General features: G+C 35.8%; 1 protein-coding gene across 1 annotated transcript in view; it reads right to left on the reverse strand.

The window, feature by feature from the left end:
- Positions 1-11,209: 11,209 nt before the first annotated feature.
- Positions 11,210-18,528, reverse strand: part of udt (protein undicht) — a 40,559-nt gene continuing 33,240 nt past the window's right edge. Inside the window, exon 10 of the mRNA XM_081742963.1 lies at positions 11,210-16,388. Within this exon, the coding sequence (XP_081599089.1) occupies positions 16,231-16,388 (158 nt within the window). The 3' untranslated portion in view covers positions 11,210-16,230. The remainder of the gene's footprint in view (positions 16,389-18,528) is intronic.

The following is an 18,528-nucleotide window of genomic DNA, read 5'->3' on the forward strand; positions in this document are numbered from 1 at the left end:
TTTATTTATTTATTTATTACTTGTGCAACTATACAAGTAGTCTTTGTTACACCGTTAGGACAGTGTGTATTACTGTTATGAGATATAATAATAACAGATACAAACTGTTTTTTCATAAAGTATATTTTTCATGTTTAGTGACTCATGAAATTAATAATCTATTTCAGCAGAACAAAGATCTATCAACCGCATCATATCAGTACTGGGGTACATACCTTTTAATGCCATAAAAATAAGTTTTTCTATAAAACAATGCGTGGGAATTACCCTCAAACATGTCATTTTGTTCAGCATGGTATGAACTAGCGATTGATATGTGTCTTATCTTTAATGCGTACGAGTGCTAGAAGAAGGTGCTTGCGCAAGTTGTTCTGAATGGTGTGGTTTCACTTATTAAAATGTTGCTTGGAAAATGTCAGGAAAGCAGTATGTAAATAGTTCTCAAACATTTTGTTATATATTTGGAATTTATGTGGTAAATACAAGAACCGGCAAATACCGAAATTTTTGGGAAAGCATATTTTGCTTATTTTGGCATGAAACTCAGAGATCAGAACAAGTCATTTGCTCCCACATTGTGTGTTATGTATCTGTGGTAGCGGCATGACGCCACACTGTTCCCCCTGCCTATCAGTACCCATTGTATTTTTTTAGGAACTGGAGGACGCTATGTATTTTTTCAAGGTGGGGGACGGCGTCCCCCCGCGTTCCCCCTCACTTTTACATCTGGGTATGGCCTGAACAGAGAACTGTTACTTCTGTATGACGTATGGCCAAAGTAGCGGGATTCTACAAAATCGTGTATCCGAACTTAGAATCGATGATTGTACCTGTTCTTCATGATCCAGGGTTATAGATCGGAGGTAAGTAATGAAAACAAGTGATTTTGATTGTTCCGTGGGTGGCAATAATAGTAATTCAAAACCTCTTGCTCAATAATATTTTGGTGAAAAACCTCGGTACTCTTGAAAGCCACATGGGATCACATATAAGTGACAGTAATTTACTCGCACACCCGGTACATCGTACTCAGTGTACAGAAATCAAGATGAAGACTTCCAGTTTTTTTTTTGTTTGTTTGTTTGTTTGTTTGTTTGTTTGTTTTGTTCATGACGGATTAAACGGTTTAATAGTATTCTGCAAAGATATCATTGGACTGCTGAAAGAAGGAGTTCAGACGTATGACAGTAATGGAGGTTATTTATGGATTTATCCAAGAGAAGTTACTAGGTCGTATAACTATATATTGGAAACGAGCTAGCATCAATTCCAGTTGCCTGTGTGAACGGAACAGTCGAGCGTATTGTAAGCATCAGAGTAAAGGAGAATGGCCTGGGAGGAAAAACTTGCTAGTGGGATCAAAGAACATCCTGAATGAGCATTTGATTGACCCATACCACATGTTATTGCCTCCTCTGCACATAAAATTAGCTCATAGGAGCAGTATGTGAAAGCATTGGATAAAACAGGAAACTGTTTCCAAAACCAATGTACTCAATTCCCTAATCTTTCAACTGCAAAGTTGAAAGAACGAATACTTGTTGGGTCGCATATACAAAGTTGATACGGCGGTGGATCAAATAGTAATGCCTCCTGTGGAATGAAAAAGATATTAATGAACATAACAGCTAAAGGTATTACAGATCATAGCCTGAACTGTCCTCTACAGAAAACTATCTTTCAACATAGTCTGCATGATTTTGAACACATTTGCATTATCCTCAGCATCAAAACCATTTTAGGAAAATTTAGGAATTTGCTTTTTGACTCGTGATTTTAAAGCTGTTTTAATTTAATCCAAGTGATTGAATCTGTGACTTTATGGTATCCCAAGTTAGCAATTATTCCTTGGGCAGAGTCATACGAGATGTTCAATGCATCAGCAATCTGAACTGCAATGCGTCTGTCTCCTCGGGTCAACTCATCAGCACGCTCTCAATGTGCATTAGCGACTGATGCTGCCGACTGGCCGCTTCTGGATTTATCTGCAATTTTTTATCACCGTTTCTAAACTTCTTCACCCAATGCCGCACATTGCTGATATCCGTTACAATGTCCTCAAACAGTTTTCAAGCGATTGTTGATTTCCCTAGGTGGACAAACTTCTTTTGCCAGAAACTCAATGACAACTCTTTTAGTTTCAAATCCCTGGTTCTAATCTGAAAAGAAAAGACTACATTAGTAGAGTAACTGTACGTCTATGTGATACATACGTAGATAGTTCAGTAGTTGCAATAGAAACAAAACTATAGCGACGGAAGCATTACTTCTTGACCCATCCTCGTATCTGATGAACATTTCGACAATGGAGTGATGGAAATAGAACAGTAAACTTGGAGAAGTTCGATAAATGTTATGCGTAATTTCTTTGATCAGAATAAGCACTGAATTTAAGGAAATAGTGGAAGACATGCTACAGAATTTTAAACAGAATGGAAGATGAACCTGGAACTACATTTTCTAACGTCACACCTAGACGCATTTCCGAACAATTGACTGCCACATTCAAATAACATGGTGAATGGTTTCATGAAGAGCTTAAAACCCTAACATCGTTATCAAGGTAGCCTAATTGGCTAATAAACGTGTCTAACAATTGCTGGAGTATCTATCACACGTAAAGGAGAAGTGCACACAAAAGAGTTTCAGACGTTCATTTATACGCAAACGTCAACGGAAGTAATTATCTCCGTCTTGTATATTTCCAACTTCGTATTGTGTCTATATCTTCATATTTTTACGCAAGTGTATGTATTTTCTGCTACTGCCTCTGGTGAATATCCCTTTTTGGAGGAAAATCATTTCTTCCATCGTATATCATCTGGTATTCCTGAATATTGCAATGGTGCCCACCCCCTTATGTCCATGACGCACCCCTCCAAATTGTCTATCCATAGGTGTTCTTCCATGAAAAAAAAAATTTTTCGATTAATTTTTACACCCCCTCAAACATATTTATATAGATTTTTACCCCCAAATATTTCAATGACGCAATTTGCGTCATAGCCCCCCTTTGTGGGCACCCCTGAACATTGCACATTGAATATGATCTTCAATATATATATTCTTTCTTGAATTTAGTTCAGGGATTTTGTACTTAAATACAAAGCAATAATTCCTCGAAAGTCTAAACATATGATTCAGAACGGATTATTTTATAGAACAATTAATCCTTTTAAGATATGTTTTTTTAAGGGTGTTTTTGTTAACTTTCAGTCAAGAAGGTACAGCATCATCGCTAATTATCGTAGGATTATGGTTCATACGTCGTTTTGTTCAGAATAGAGTAGGATTTCAGACAGTACCACTCACATGTACCTGAGGGGATTTTTTGACAAAAAAATCAAAGTTTGGGGCCCCCTGAACCCTCCCCCGGGTCTGCGCACAAACCTGAAAAAATTTTTGAAAAATACTACGTAGCGTACTAAAGCGTTTTTCACAGTCCTTTGCACCCTTCAAAAACAAACCGCGTAACTCGATGTTGTATCACTGCGCGCACGACTATTTGCTGATTGGTGAAGAGGAAATTGTTTCATCTGTTTCCCGCAATATTTCAGCTGCAGCACGTGCATGTATTTTTGCCATTGCGATGTGCATTAGTCGTCTCCAGTGTTGCCAATTTGGGGGAAAGGTCGCTAAATCTAGGGGATTCGCCATCCAGGATAGCGACAAAAATTAATTTTTCCGATTAGCGACTTTTTTGGTGATTTGGGAATGACGACTTGGCGACTTACTTACAAATCTAGCGACTTTTGTTCTGCAAGCAATTTGTCCTAAAATAAGTACTATTAGCTCGAATCAGTTCAGATATATATGTCTTTTTCCTTTTGCTTATTTGAATCAGTGCAAGTGTTGACGAACTGGAAAAGTACACAACATTTATCTGGGAAAGTACACAACATTTATCTCTATATTCCCACTTTGATTGCTGTTATCTCTTACCTTCTATCGGGGACCAACTTCAGCTTTTAATGACCTTTAGTTTACAGAACTTCCCTTTAGAGCCACAAATAATACATTACCGATAGCAAACTGATTATCTTTAGAAGCGTGAATAGAAGTGAAGTAAGATTTTTTTCTAGACTTTTAATTTTTTTCGTTTTTCTAAACTCATTTTTGATTTCGTTGAATCAAAATTGATCATAAAGTTAATATATTTAAAAGTGAAATTATTGTTAGTTATATATGTGTCTTTCATATACGTTCTTGTAGATAGTACTATAACTTGAATTGATCACGTATCTTATATATATATATATATATATATATATATATATATATATATATATATATATATATATATATATATATATGTGTGTGTGTGTGTGTGTGTGAAAAGGCAAAATTCCACGAAAAATATTTTAGCGACTTTTTACCCAAAATTGGAGTCATTTCATCTCCTATTTAGCGACTTTTTGTAACAACTTGTTGGCAACACTGGTCGTCTCATTCTCACACCATCGCCGTGATATGGGGCAAAATATCCAGTACTATATAATTCCCCTCTCCTTTAAGAGCAACTGAACATTGTTATTTTTCCCCAAACTATATTTACAGATGAAACTACAATGCGTTATGTCAAATTATCAACTGAACGATAAACTGGTATATAACTGCAAGCACATTTATCATTATGGGAGATTTATTCTTCTTCATTATTACCTAACTTATTATGCACATCTATTAAAAAAGATGGTACATTTCCCCCTTAAGTTCAATTTATTGATGTGCTTTCTTACATTGTATAGCATGCGAACATACAAATAGTAACTACAGTAGCCTACTGCAAAGTAAATAAATAAATAACGTGTATATACTGTTCTATGAGAACATGAAAATTAGCTACTTAAGGTGATAATTTTCTTCAAGTGAATTGAACAACGTTGATAACGTTTAATAAACTATTTGCTTTTCTTCTGCACTTAAGGGTTTGCCTTGTTTATGTTTAACAGAATGACTCGGAGCAGCAGGTAACCTGCTGACTTCCTTGGGCGACATCTTTAAATTGTGGTGCGCACTTCGCGTGTTTTGTCATTTGTTGTAACAGTTTTCTCTTACAAATTCGATTTTGGTTCAAGATTTCGATCCCATATAGATACACACTTTGAGTTGGATCCTAGAAGTTCTTACTATGCCTTAACCATACATTAATTACTATAATATATTGCACTTGTTGTGTACTATTTGCTTATGGAAGAATCAACTGTTCTTAGTCTCATTTTTCAGTGTTGCTAACTCATAGTTGTTTTTCAGTTTTTCACAAAGAATTGTTTTCAAACAGTTGTCATTTCATGAAAATGGCGTAAGAAAAAGAAAAAGAGAAATCAAGTGTACTTGCTGTTCTTATTGAAGATATTAAGCTCCTTATAGTATTTCAGATCATTGTTTGACCTTTCATAATAGATGAGGAAATAGACAATAAAAAAAGAAAAGAGAGTGAGAGAGAGAGAGAGAGAGAGAGAGAGAAGTTAAAGAGGATAAAATCTGTTAAAGTGGATAAAATCTGTTTTACTGTTTCATTACGAAGTAATATGAGGTTATTTTTTCTTTTTTCAGTTATAATTTGTATATCGCCTTTTTAAAATGCGATCAGAATAAATGACCATTTAAGATATGCAAAAACCGAATATTCGGTGCCAGAAATGACGATATGTACAAAGGAATCTTCAACATTTAAGAATTTTATAATATTGGATAGGAAGGTTCGTAACTTTTGAGTCTTATTTCTCTCTCTCTCTCTCTCTCTCTGGCTGCAGCGAAATTAAGAGGAGGTACTATATGCATGTTAAGTCTTAAAAGTTTCTTGGAATTTGATGAATAAGATGTCGATAGAGTCTTCATACTCCCATGATATATTTGTTTAAGGCGTAACTTTTCTGCTAGATATCAAACGAAAGGATAAGTCGCGAGGATTCAAAACTTATTTTATAGGTATTTTATTACATATAAGAAAGAAAATAAAATAATAAATTCTCTATTCAATAAATAAGTAAACTCACAAGGGAACCTTCCGAAAATGATAGTTGCAGTGAAAGATATAGCCTATGCCAATTGAAAGAGCTGTAGCAGAAATGGGCATTCCCAAAAAAATTAGCTGCCCATAGCAATAGGTTCAAGAAATATAAGGGGTGGAAATTCGGGAAACAGCAAGGTTGGAAAAGGGGGAAAAGTGCGAATTCCGCCAAAAAAAGGGGGGGGAGCACGGCAAAATACAATGCTGGCAAGTGATGTATAAAAAGAGACTTGCCACAATAGGGAACAAATGGAGGCCACCAGTGGGGTTAACAGTGTTTCCAACTGCAATGAAAAGTACATGTTTTGCATAGAGCACTATATGAATTGAGTGCAATATTCAGTGTGATGTAGAACATAAAATATGGCGTGTATAATCAGTGGTACAATCTAACAAAAGAAAATAGAAAAAACAGAAGTACGAAAAATACGGAAAAGACGAAGTTGGCCATAATGCGCCACATTTGATGACGAGCTGTGCATATTAGAATGAACAAAACAAGAAGCACCGACTATGCAGGAAACCGACGTACCTAGATTCGAAAAGAAAAACGAGTTCCAAAGTTGGCAGCACTGGCCATGAACATCCAGACAAGTCTAATATAGTTAGGCCACTCGCTTCACAAAAAGAAACTTCAGCCAACAGGCATCACTCGGAATGCATCAATGCTAGAGTGATTGAGGCAGTGCCAAGTCGGGGAACATGAAATGGTTGGGTTGAGCCAACAACCTATAATAGAAGTAAACATTATGTCATGGTTGGGTCGTATGTGGGAATATACAGGGTGTCCCACCAAACTTTGTGACCTGAAAGATTTGAGAAACGAACAAACATGTGACGGATCCAGTTGTGCAGGAATGTACCAATGTCGGGGGATGATAAAAGTCTGTGAGAAGCAAGTGCCCCCAGGGTCCCCATCATAGGGCCCCAGGAGCAAACTTCAAACTTTCAAATGGCAACAGGGACCGAGTGGTACCTCTCTCGATAGATCATGGAATTTGCAACAACACATATAGGAAACATTTGCTATATGAAGCATGTTTTTCAAAATAGCCACCACAAATATATGTTGTGTCTTAACATGGGATCGAACATTGTGATCTCAAATTGCTGCGAAGCGAAACGAGATGTTGCAAATCCAATTGCACAGGAATGTACTCATGTCGAGGGCCAAGAAATCTTTGTAAGAAGCAAGTCCCCAGGGTCCCCATAATAAGGCTCGAGGGCTTAACCACAACATTTCAAATGGGAACAGGGGACAGATGATATTTCTCTGGATAGATACAACACCGCCTATAAGAAACATTTGCCATATGAAGCACGGGTTTCAAAATGGCCGCCAAAAATGCACGTTGTTCTTGTCACCGAGCAGATATTTTTGGCGGTCATTTTGAAATCCCATATAGTAAATATTTCTGATATGCGTTGTTGCATATTCCATGATTTATCGAAAGAAATATAACTCGACCGATGGTGTTATTTGAAAGTTTGAAGTTGGCCCCTGTGACCCTATGATGGGGGACTTGGGGGCACGTGCGTCTCACAGAAGTTTCTCGCCCGCTGACATGGGTACATTCCTGCACAACTGGATGTGTCACATTTTTTTTTTCGCTTTGAAACTATTTCAGTCGCAGAGTTAGGTGGGACACTCTGGATACATCATATAGGCGGTGGTAGTATTGCAGACAGCAACACACAGCAGATCAAGCCTTTGATTGTGTTTGCTTTCTACTGGTGTGGATATGTGATAGAAAGACCACCAAAGGTTCCGACACCTCTAGCGTACTGTTTCGAGACATTCACAGGCGATCATTGTACCATGTATGACAGATTGGCAGTATTCCGCTGTGCTCACTGCAAATGTATCTTCTGTTTGGACCATTGTCTCATCGAACAATTGCACGTATAATGTGGACGAGCATGTACAAATGATGCGAAGGCTAATGCCTCTTGCCGGAATTTTCTTTTTATGAAGCGAGTGGCCTAACTATATTAGAATTGTCTGGATGTTCATGGCCAGTGCTGCCAACTTTGGAACTCGTTTTTCTTTTCGAATCTGGGTACGTCGGTTTCCTGCATAGTTGGTGTTTCTTGTTTTGTTCATTCTAATATGCACAGCTCGTCATCAAATGTGGCGCATTATGGCCAACTTCGTCTTTTCCGTATTTTTCGTACTTCTGTTTTTTCTATTCTCTTTTGTTAGATTGTACCACTGATTATACACGTCATATCTTATGTTCTACATGACACTGAATATTGCACTCACTATATATAATGCTCTTTGCGAAACATGTACTTTTCATTGCAGTTGGCAACACTGTTAACCCCACTGGTGGCCTTCATTTGTTCCCTATTGTGGCAAGTCTCTTTCTATATATCACTTGTCAGCATTGTATTTTGCCGTGCTCCCCCCCCCTTTTTTTTTTTTTGCGGAATTTGCATTTTCCCCCTTGTATAACCTTGCTCTTTCCCGAACTTCCACCCCTTATATTTCTTGAACCTATTGCTATGGGCAGCTAATTTTTTGGGAATGCTCATCTCTGTTACACCTCTTTCAATTGGCATAGGCCACATCTTTCACTGCAACTATCATTTTCGGAAGGTTCCCTTGTCAGTAGTTTTCAAGTTCTTGAAGAATGAACAATTGTTTGTTCCATACACTCGCTCGTATGTAATGGAAACGTACAAGGAGCTCAATTTTGAAATGAAATGAAATGAAATCTTTTGAGTTTTACGTCCCACGCCTATGCCGGCTAGGCTAAAGGAGACGGTGATGATGAAAAAAATGGATGAAATGGTGGAATGAAGAAAGTGGGAGCAAACTGAAGAACCCCGAGGAAACCCATGCACACGGTGTTTGTCCACCACAAGGTTCGCTTGGCGCGAACTGGAATCGAACCAGGGACCCCATGCGCTAGAGGTAAACGCTCTACCAGTAAGCCCTCCCCCCCCCCCCAAGAGCTCAATTTTGAATAGAAGTGGTGAGTACAACTGCATATGTTTCTAGATCCGATAATTAACTCCGAATTATATGATTCGCATACTCGCGAGATTCGGGCGGGAGACTCGCGTTCGATTTCCGGAGGGAGTTCATGTAGTTCGGTTCGCTCGTTAGGCTGTAGGTCCACATCTCATACAGCCTTGTTGTTGAAGGGAACGATAAACTTCAATCCATTCATCCAATCATAGATCTGCTAGTATGGCCACTAAATCACCATGTAATAGTGGCTCTGAATCCTAACATTTTAGATAGATTCTCAGCTAGAGAAAACGTTAGGAGTGGGGATAGTAAGTTTTAGTTGTAATTTACACTGCTAGAAGGAATTTAACGTTCTGCTCTTTTTTCTCCTTGTGCGTGTCTGTGTTTACATAGTAGTTCAAAGATTCAAGAGAGCAGTGCATGCGTCACTGCAAACGAGAGAGAGTGGTTCCTGATTCTCCTATCACAAGCCCATGCCATTTCATTTTTAATCTCATTGTTTCCCCCCATTCAGTTTGTTCATTTTTTAGCAGGAAATTACATATAACATTTTTTGTTTAATTAGTTGGCACCTTTCTGCGCTGCAGTCTGCATTGTTTACAACGGGTGCAAAGCTTCGTGAAAATCAGAATAATTACTTGAGACAAATTAGAATTTCCTGTCTTCAATAGTAAGGGCGGGAAAATTTTTACCCATGTTGGGAGAGCATAAAAAAACGCCCAAAATGTCCCTAAAATACACCCTACAAAATTTTAAAATTTCCTGACTCGTCCCTAATTATTGTAGGATGATGATTCATACGTCGTTGTCTTCAGAATAGAGCAAGCTTTCAGACATTACCACTCACATGTCCCTAGGACGTCCCTAAGGAGGGAAAAATTGAGGAAAATAAGGATTTTTGTCACTAAAAAAGGGAATTTGTAAAGTAATGACGTCATACTCCCCTATGTTCCGACGCTCGGAAGCGTATAGACCCTTCGAAGGCTTTCTTCAATGCATCCTCTCTTGTAAAATAAAATAAAAAACCGGAACTAAATAGCTTTCTTAGTTCTCTTTTAATCGAATTTTGAAGACACTATCATTTCGTAGTAAAAACTACGATATATCTTAAAAGGGTTAAGTATTATCGATGGCCACATCAAGTATGTGTACGAATAGTGATTTGCCAGCACTAATTCGAATTGGGTGCTCACGGTGATACTTAAAAACAAACCGACGATGAAGATTGGTTTCCCTTTCGTATATACGATATTATATTTTTTGTGGGACTTAAATATGGAATCTTACATATGGTACAAATACTTACTTCCTGTGAGTCTACATTTTTTCTCTGATATTTATCAACTTCCTCCTTGACAAAATTGGAATACCAGACTTCCTAGATCTGTGGAAAATTCATTGTGAATTTCGTATTATAACGGAAACCTTAATATTAGCGAGGATACAGTGCGGACGATTGTGATTAAACATTTGAAGAATTGATGATTTGAACGTGCTTTCTTCCCCGTGTTTTGACAAACGAGTAATACTTTTGTATTTTCAAGTGTTGACCACATAGTTTACCACGGCTCAAAATTTTGTGTATAAAATTATCTGACGCTGAATGTGAGTTTTGTCCCTCCGACAAATAGCTTAACTAATGGCATAGTTTGTCAAAGATCCTCCACGGTCGCAGAAAATTCAGTCTCAGCATTTTTTTTTTTTTTTTTTTCAACCTTTCAAACATGAAAATTGGTATAGGAACTTTGTCCCAGCAAGTAAATCGAAACAACTTTTTAAACGAATTTGATATATGAGATCTCCGCTAGCACAATCCGGTAACGTCGCGTAGTTGTACAGCGATTTTTTTGTCTAGAAACGTCTAATTGCTATTAGTTATCTTTCTTACTCTCAAAATTTAGCTTATGTCGATTACTTTCCGAAGATGTAAACCTACCGCAACGGCTAACATTTCCAAATTGAAATAACTGACAAACAAATTAAACGAAGTAACAAATGTAGGTCTCTACACGCTTATCCAAAAACTACGACCGTGACAGTAGGTGCATAAACACAGTGGAAAGAAAAAAAGGAAGGTATATTCACAAGACTAAGGAAGAATGAACGTATTCACTCTTATTCAATTACTTTATTGACTTAGTCCTGAAACACTGTAGGTATATATATTTAACTGTAAACAGTATGTATATTTAGGTACTACTAATAAAAGCTCACAATCAAATTAATAATAAAATTGTTTTATTGACAATACTATAAAAAAAATATTACAATTTAATCTACAAAATGCTGCTCTTAAAAATGTGATATGTACAATGATTTAAAAAAAATACAAAATACACATATGGACGGCACCACTCCAATCTCTATGACAGTATCTCCTCACTGACATGAAGAAAGAGAAAACGAACATTTACACATAATGGTAACAATCACAATTTACATGGTCTGGTGTTCCAAAGTTGCCAAAGTAATATAAACCTTTCTGTTTTCATGCAATTAACCACCTGTTTTTAATATAAACTATTTTCTTCTAAAACTAAATTTCCTAGATTGAGCCACGGCAAATAATATAAAATTAAAAATATATATAAAAAAGAAATGTATACATATAAATAAGGACTATGTAAAATAAGTACGGACACATCACAAAAGTTAATAACAGATGGATTAAATTTTAATTCCACTCTGCTCACCTCAGTTCACATCTGGATATCTTACATTCAAGTTAATATCAGGTTTTTCCAGTATTGGCTCTTGGGGGAAGTCATATCGTTAAAAATGAATATTTTAATCGCTTACTAAGAGAAGAACACAAAGCTAACGTTCTAATTGTTGTATACAAGAATAAGTACGTTAGGCAAGTTTTCTTTCCTTACTTTGAAGCAATAAAAGTTTAATTTTTACGGATGTGACCTTGTCAAGAGCAGCCACTGGGTTTTTTCATGAAGTAATTTATCGTAATACAAAGTAGCTGCAAAGAAGTTCGCAGAGTCGGTACCGGTTTGAAACAACAATGACAGTGACGAATATACGATACACAGCTGGAAAGCATACAGATGCTACAACATGGCTTGCATCATCCTAATTTCCTCTGGGTATAGCAGCCAGTTTATGTGATATGCGATTGACACTACAACATGAACTAGCACGAAATTATTTTTGTTTTGCTCCAGAAATGGCTGCCAACCTGCCAAAGATATTAATATTCAAAGACAAGGAGGTAAAAGTCGAGAATAAACAGAACCTCGGAGTTTGTACCAGGTCTAACAATACAAATTTCATCAATTGTTTTTAGAGGAGTTACAAGAAGTAGAAGATTTAATCAAGTATTAATATGTATGATTGTATATGGAAAAAAAAAAGTATTATTAGATTACAACATACGTTATCTCGGAGTTTCTAAAGCATAACAATGTTTACAATTACATTAAAAGTTTCGTGATAGTGCCAATAATTGTACGCATCAGACTAAGTCGATACCTGGCAACAGTGAAAGCACAATAGACATTAAGTGAGAATCAGATCCTAATAATGGAGGTTGAACACATAATTTTATGTTTTTCAAATTCTGTTACTGGATTGCAGATATATGACAAAAAATATGAGTAGGAAATTCCGTACCTACCTCCATAAGAAGCTGTAAGCCCAGAAGTCTGCAGAAGACTTAGCAGATGAAATACTGGCAACATAAATTATTCCGAATAAGTAAAGAACACACAACAAAGTACCAAATTTCATTTTATAACAGTATAAGTTGAGAAAATTAATTAATTAATTAACGTTCCATAAAAGTCAAAAAGTTTAATTTACAATTTGCCAATGTTTTAAAAGAAAGCAATATTGTCACTGTAAACGTGATGAATCAGCTGAAGGAGATATCGAAGAGTGAGTTCGAGGAATGTTTCGAACAACTTAATGCAAAAATATGTAATCACTGAAGAGGAGTGTTCTTTATGAAGGATATAAACTTCTCATTTATACTACTTTTACATCACGAAGCTTTATTTCACGAACTTATTCACATTACTTCATGTGTTTCATAGCAACAATTTTCTTTTCAATCGTATTTCTAATATCAACTCCGCTTATATTTTCTTAAATAATGTGGCGATCATTGTCAATTAAAAGTCAAATCTTTTGATAATTATTATTTGCTTTTACAACTGATGATACCTATGAATTTTTTGTTTTATTTTTGTTCAATCTACGAAAATTGTAAGCATCTAATCTCCAAGTTGTCACTCATTTCATATACTGAAATGTGAGTCGGTCATTCAAAGTAACTGCCAAACTTGTTACGGACAGACAAAGTTGGACGGATAACGTTAGTATATACCATAGATGATATTCCCTGGAGACAGGTATTTGTAAATAATAACGGCTATGTTTCAAGCCAAGCTCATTGTTCCTTTACATCTGGCAGCGACAACTGCACATTTCATATGTTCCTGTTTCTTATTCACATATTGTTTCTTGTGAATTTTCCTTAAAATAAAAATAGATCAGTGATAATTTCAGTTAATATTCCCCAGATGTTTTCAAAACAGGAGTTAAAGTTGTACAACATAAATACTGTTAATCCATATTGAGCATGATCGGCGATATGGCATCACTGTAGCAGATGGACGGATGTTTAATGTCCTCAGTAAACACGGAGGTAACTTATTACATTTTTCCTCTCTATGGAAATTCTTTACTAAAAACATAACACTGGTTTGAAGTTTAATATTCCTTTTTAGTACCAACGTCATATGACATATGTAAAATTATAAAAATTCTAAGGCTCTTATACGTGACTTTTCAGTACATACTATACTGACATATAAATATATAGCAACACATAATTGTTTACATACATTATATTAGTAACAAAATCTATATTACGTTACAAACGCTTACATGTAAGAGATCTAGTAATTATCAAAGAAAACACCCAAACTGGAATGGACGGAAAAAGAAGTAGTTATACTATGAATTCTACATTTGTGACATTCTTCATTGTCTGTAAGTTAATTTACCAACATTCAAAAAAGTAGATACTGATTACTACTAGCGATACAAAACTATAATCAATAACCATGATATTCTAAATTAGCTTTGAACTATGAGGATCCTAATTTTCAACAGGAGTTGTATGTCCTTTGTATGAGTTTTTATTAGTATTTAGTTCGCAAATTCTGCCCAATTATCTTCCTTCGAATATTTACACTTGACATCTCTATGTAACACATAGCTCTTACGAAATTATCCAATTAACGTAACAATTTATGATATAGAGGCGTAGACTTGTACCTCTACTTAAATGATAATGAATTCCGTATATATCCAACAATATGTTTCAATTTCTGGCCTGCACCACCTAAGTAATCCTAAATCCCACCTTTCACATATGTTACTTATGACACATTAAATATGAAATCTTCCGGCTGCAACAAATTATTGTAATATGAGGTAGATTTTACATATCCTATGATGACTCCCTCATAATTCATGTTAACTCTTTTAGTAACATTAGGTTTCCTATATGTTTTTCTTTCATTATAAATGTTTGTCAGAATAAATATTTCTTTCAAGATAAACCCTTTTTAATAATTTTATATTTACAAAACTAGAACTTCATGAACATGACGTAACAAAATGTGCAGCAGTTGTATTGTTTTCTTCTTTGTACGGAAAATGTTAATAATACTAACATTACTATTATTAATAATAAAAGCTACAAAACATCACATATCAATTAACCCTACTCGTTTCAAGTATCTGCAACAAGAAGTTATGATTTCACATACACTTAAAAACATACACTCAGATACTGTCTCCATAAGCAGAAAATATGAATACAATATGAACAAATTCGTGTTACAAAAGGGACCAGATACTGTCCCGGCTGTTCCAAGTAAATGTCACAGTTTTAAAAACTACTCAGTTCCATCACGTTCCATTTTCTCTTTAATATAGAAAAAGAGAAGGAACTTCGTCTTAACATATTCCAATTGTTATAGATGGTCTCCTAATTGAGATTCAGGGTACAACCAAAATAAATTTTACACTAAATGTACACAATTCACCTTAACAGATACCTATTTTTTACAAAATAGACTTATGATAAATACAACATGTAGTTAGATCTAAAACTTCAATTTTTATGTTATGAATTATCTAATACAAAAGTTACTACAAAATGAATAAACGATATTTTGTATGAAAAACAAACGGTTCTATTAATGGTTCATGATAAAAGTTTCAAGAATGAATTGTTTCTCGTAAGTGCAAAAATAATCTATACAGTTTTATTTTGTGTATCACAAGCTTTTGTCCCTTTTAGGCGGTCAAGAAAGTGTCACAATGTCCCCTTCTATATTTTTTTAAATCTGGTCACCACATCTCAAGATTTTAAAATTAAAAGGCTGAGAAAAAAAATTAATATATTTGATATGGTCCCAGTCAATACTTGAAATGAATTATAAATACTTTAAACACGATTATAATATTTAAGGTTTATAATAAGTACAATATTAAAAACTGAGCAACTGAAACTCTTCTATAGCCCCTAACTCTAGTACTGGAATGATTTGAAATTACTAAATTGTATGCTGTATGTGAGACTTCACTGCTCAAAACACACCCAAAATTCACAACCACTGTAAGTGATACAAAAGCTGCGAATGAAGTACATTTACATTTATTTCATATAGTAACTGTGCGAGTGGAACTTTATGGCCCCATATTTACCCCTTCTGTACCATAGGACAGATCAAATTGATACTTGATTAAACTGACTCTTTTTACGACAAATATAGCCTGCATACTATAATTAATCATATTGATGAAAGATTATATGCAGAACTAATATAGAACATCTATAGTACCAATACTCATTAGTGTTTAATAAAGACAAATACAGTCATAAATATTACATTATTCGTACCAAAATTGGAATGTCTAATTCTCATTACGAATAACGATAAATTCAGCGCTGCAATAAAAAAACTTAATTACATTTACCGTTCTCTAGTTACTTGTATATATAAAAAAGATTCCACGGTAGCTACTTCTAGAACGAAGTGTATCCAACAATTAAAATATTTAGTATTCGTTGCAATCTGGAACCCATTTTACCTTTTTACACAATACTATTGTCACACCCATGGAATGCTGTAACATTCCATCCCTCGATTGTAATATCAACACCAACCGTTATATTTTATACGTCGTGTTTTACTTCTTATTGAATATTTTATTTCAATATTAATGCAATCAAACTTATAATTAATACAAAATTCCATAAAACGTATGTTCCTGCAGATCCACTTCCATATCGGAATACCTTGATATAATTTTCAGTTTGCCTCCAAGGGTTGCTTCCATCATCAAAATGCATTGGACATTGATCTCCTGCAAACACACAAAACCAAAACATAAATGCAGTTCTCACTCTCTACTCCACAATCCTATTTAATACACACACTACAATGTTACTATTTTACCTCTCGTTATTATACGTTGAATAATGATACACTATTTTCTGATTTTTTATGTAGATATTACAAATTTTTATAAATTATTCAACTTATGATAGAAGTAGATGTAATTAAAACAATGCTGTGTCTAGAGGTCTCGTATTCAACCTAGATAATGCCGTTAATGTATACTTTTACTCAGCTTAAGCTTAAAAAATAAAAACTAAAATAAGTTTAATATGCAAGGTTCTTATTTATCACTTCAATAGTAAACAGATACTTATCAATTTAATGGAAACACGTCAGACAAGACATGTGCACCAGTGCTGGCCTGTTCATGATGGTGTGATAGGGCAAACTCCGTACTACATGAGAAGACTTCGCACTACATGAGAAGCAGTAGAACAGTAATAAGCAGTAAACTACCAAATGGTGATATTATAAAATGGGTACCTCTCTGATTTCCAAAACAGGTCAAATAGTCAGCGTTCAATTACGCAGTGGCAAAAGTGGTAATTATCAGGAAGGACAGTGTACAAGGTGATGACGGCTACAAATTACGGTAAAACATCCGCGACGATAAACAATGGTCAGAAAACCTCAGTGCCAAGTCCCGCCATACATTATAGCGGATTGTCACTCAGAACTGTCGTGCCACTGCAGTACAAGTAACGGAAGAATTCAAGCAGCACATCGCACACACTGTGTTCAGGATCATAGTCCGCAGCGAGTTACATGACGTATACATAGGGGTCAGGCTGGATGGACGAAATCACTGATAAAGAGCCATAATGCTTTAGCGCGAGGCTAATGGTGCCGCGAAAATACAACGTTGACCGCTGATGTCTGAAAACGTGTGGTACGGTTGGATGAGTCATCGTTTACTTTATTATTTCAAACCATGAATTGTATATGTCTGTTTCGGATGCCCAAAGAAGCGTATGATTCATAATGCCTCTGTTCAACCGTGAAACGTGGTGGCAGCTCTGTGATGCTGTATGAGCCCCAATCTTCTGGTGAGTTCTGTGGTGACGCTTACCGATTGCGTCACTGCCAGTGGTTATATTGTCATTTTATTTTAGCACCCATGTGATTTCTGTGGTCCAGATGTTTCTGGGTAATGATATTATATTCCACGATAATTCAGATAGCTGGAGATGTAACGTAGTTCGAGGACCATCAGAATGAAGTTGAACACCTCTCCTGGTTCGCCTACTCCCCAGACCTAAACATACAAAGTGCGACGACAATAAATTAAAAAACACAAAAACCACTATTGTTTTTGCAAGGATAAACTACCATACCTTCCCTACCTAGGACAATGAGTTGAACTCACCCGGCCCAGCCATTCCCAAGGTAAGCCATAAAGAGTGAATACGTCTTGAATGCGTTGGCGGAAAATAACGAGCGTGAAAGTAGAACAAAGGATAAACATTAAGTTTCTCGTGAAACTTCGAAAATCTGCTACTGAAACATTTCAAATGTTAAGAAAGTTTTGGCGAAGTCTGCATGTCAAGGACACGTGTGTTCGAGTGGTACAAAAGGTTTCTGAAAGGTGGGGAGAGCTGTGAGGATGATGAACGAACAGACCACCACCTTTTTTCTGTAACTGAAAAAATATGGAAAATGTTCGTTGTGTTGTGAGATATCGCCGCAGATTGAGTGTTAGAGCAACTGCTAAGGTTGTGAACTTGAACAGTCAATCAGTCAGACGCATCTTAACGGAGAAACTGCAAATGCGAAAAATTCGTGCAATGTCGCCACTCACAAGGCCCGCTATCCGTATAGCAATTTTTGGCTCGAAAAAATATTGCAGCGTTAGAATACCTGCGTACTCGCTTGATTTGGCTGATTTGGCACCTTGTGATTTGTTTTTGTTCCTGGAAATCAAATCTGAACTGAAAGGAATACATTTTACCTCTGTTAATGAGGTTAGAAAGAAAAAAAAAAAAAAAACGGAAAACGTACTAAAGACCCTTACAGAACATGACTTCCACGGATGTTACATATAATGCCAAGTGTGTTGAAGGTGACACCATCGTCAGGACTCTGGTTATTACCAGGGTGGAAAAAAA

The sequence above is a fragment of the Thermobia domestica genome, chromosome 16 (genome assembly GCF_964235325.1).
Source record: "Thermobia domestica chromosome 16, izTheDome1.hap1.1, whole genome shotgun sequence".
Lineage (NCBI taxonomy): Eukaryota > Metazoa > Arthropoda > Insecta > Zygentoma > Lepismatidae > Thermobia > Thermobia domestica.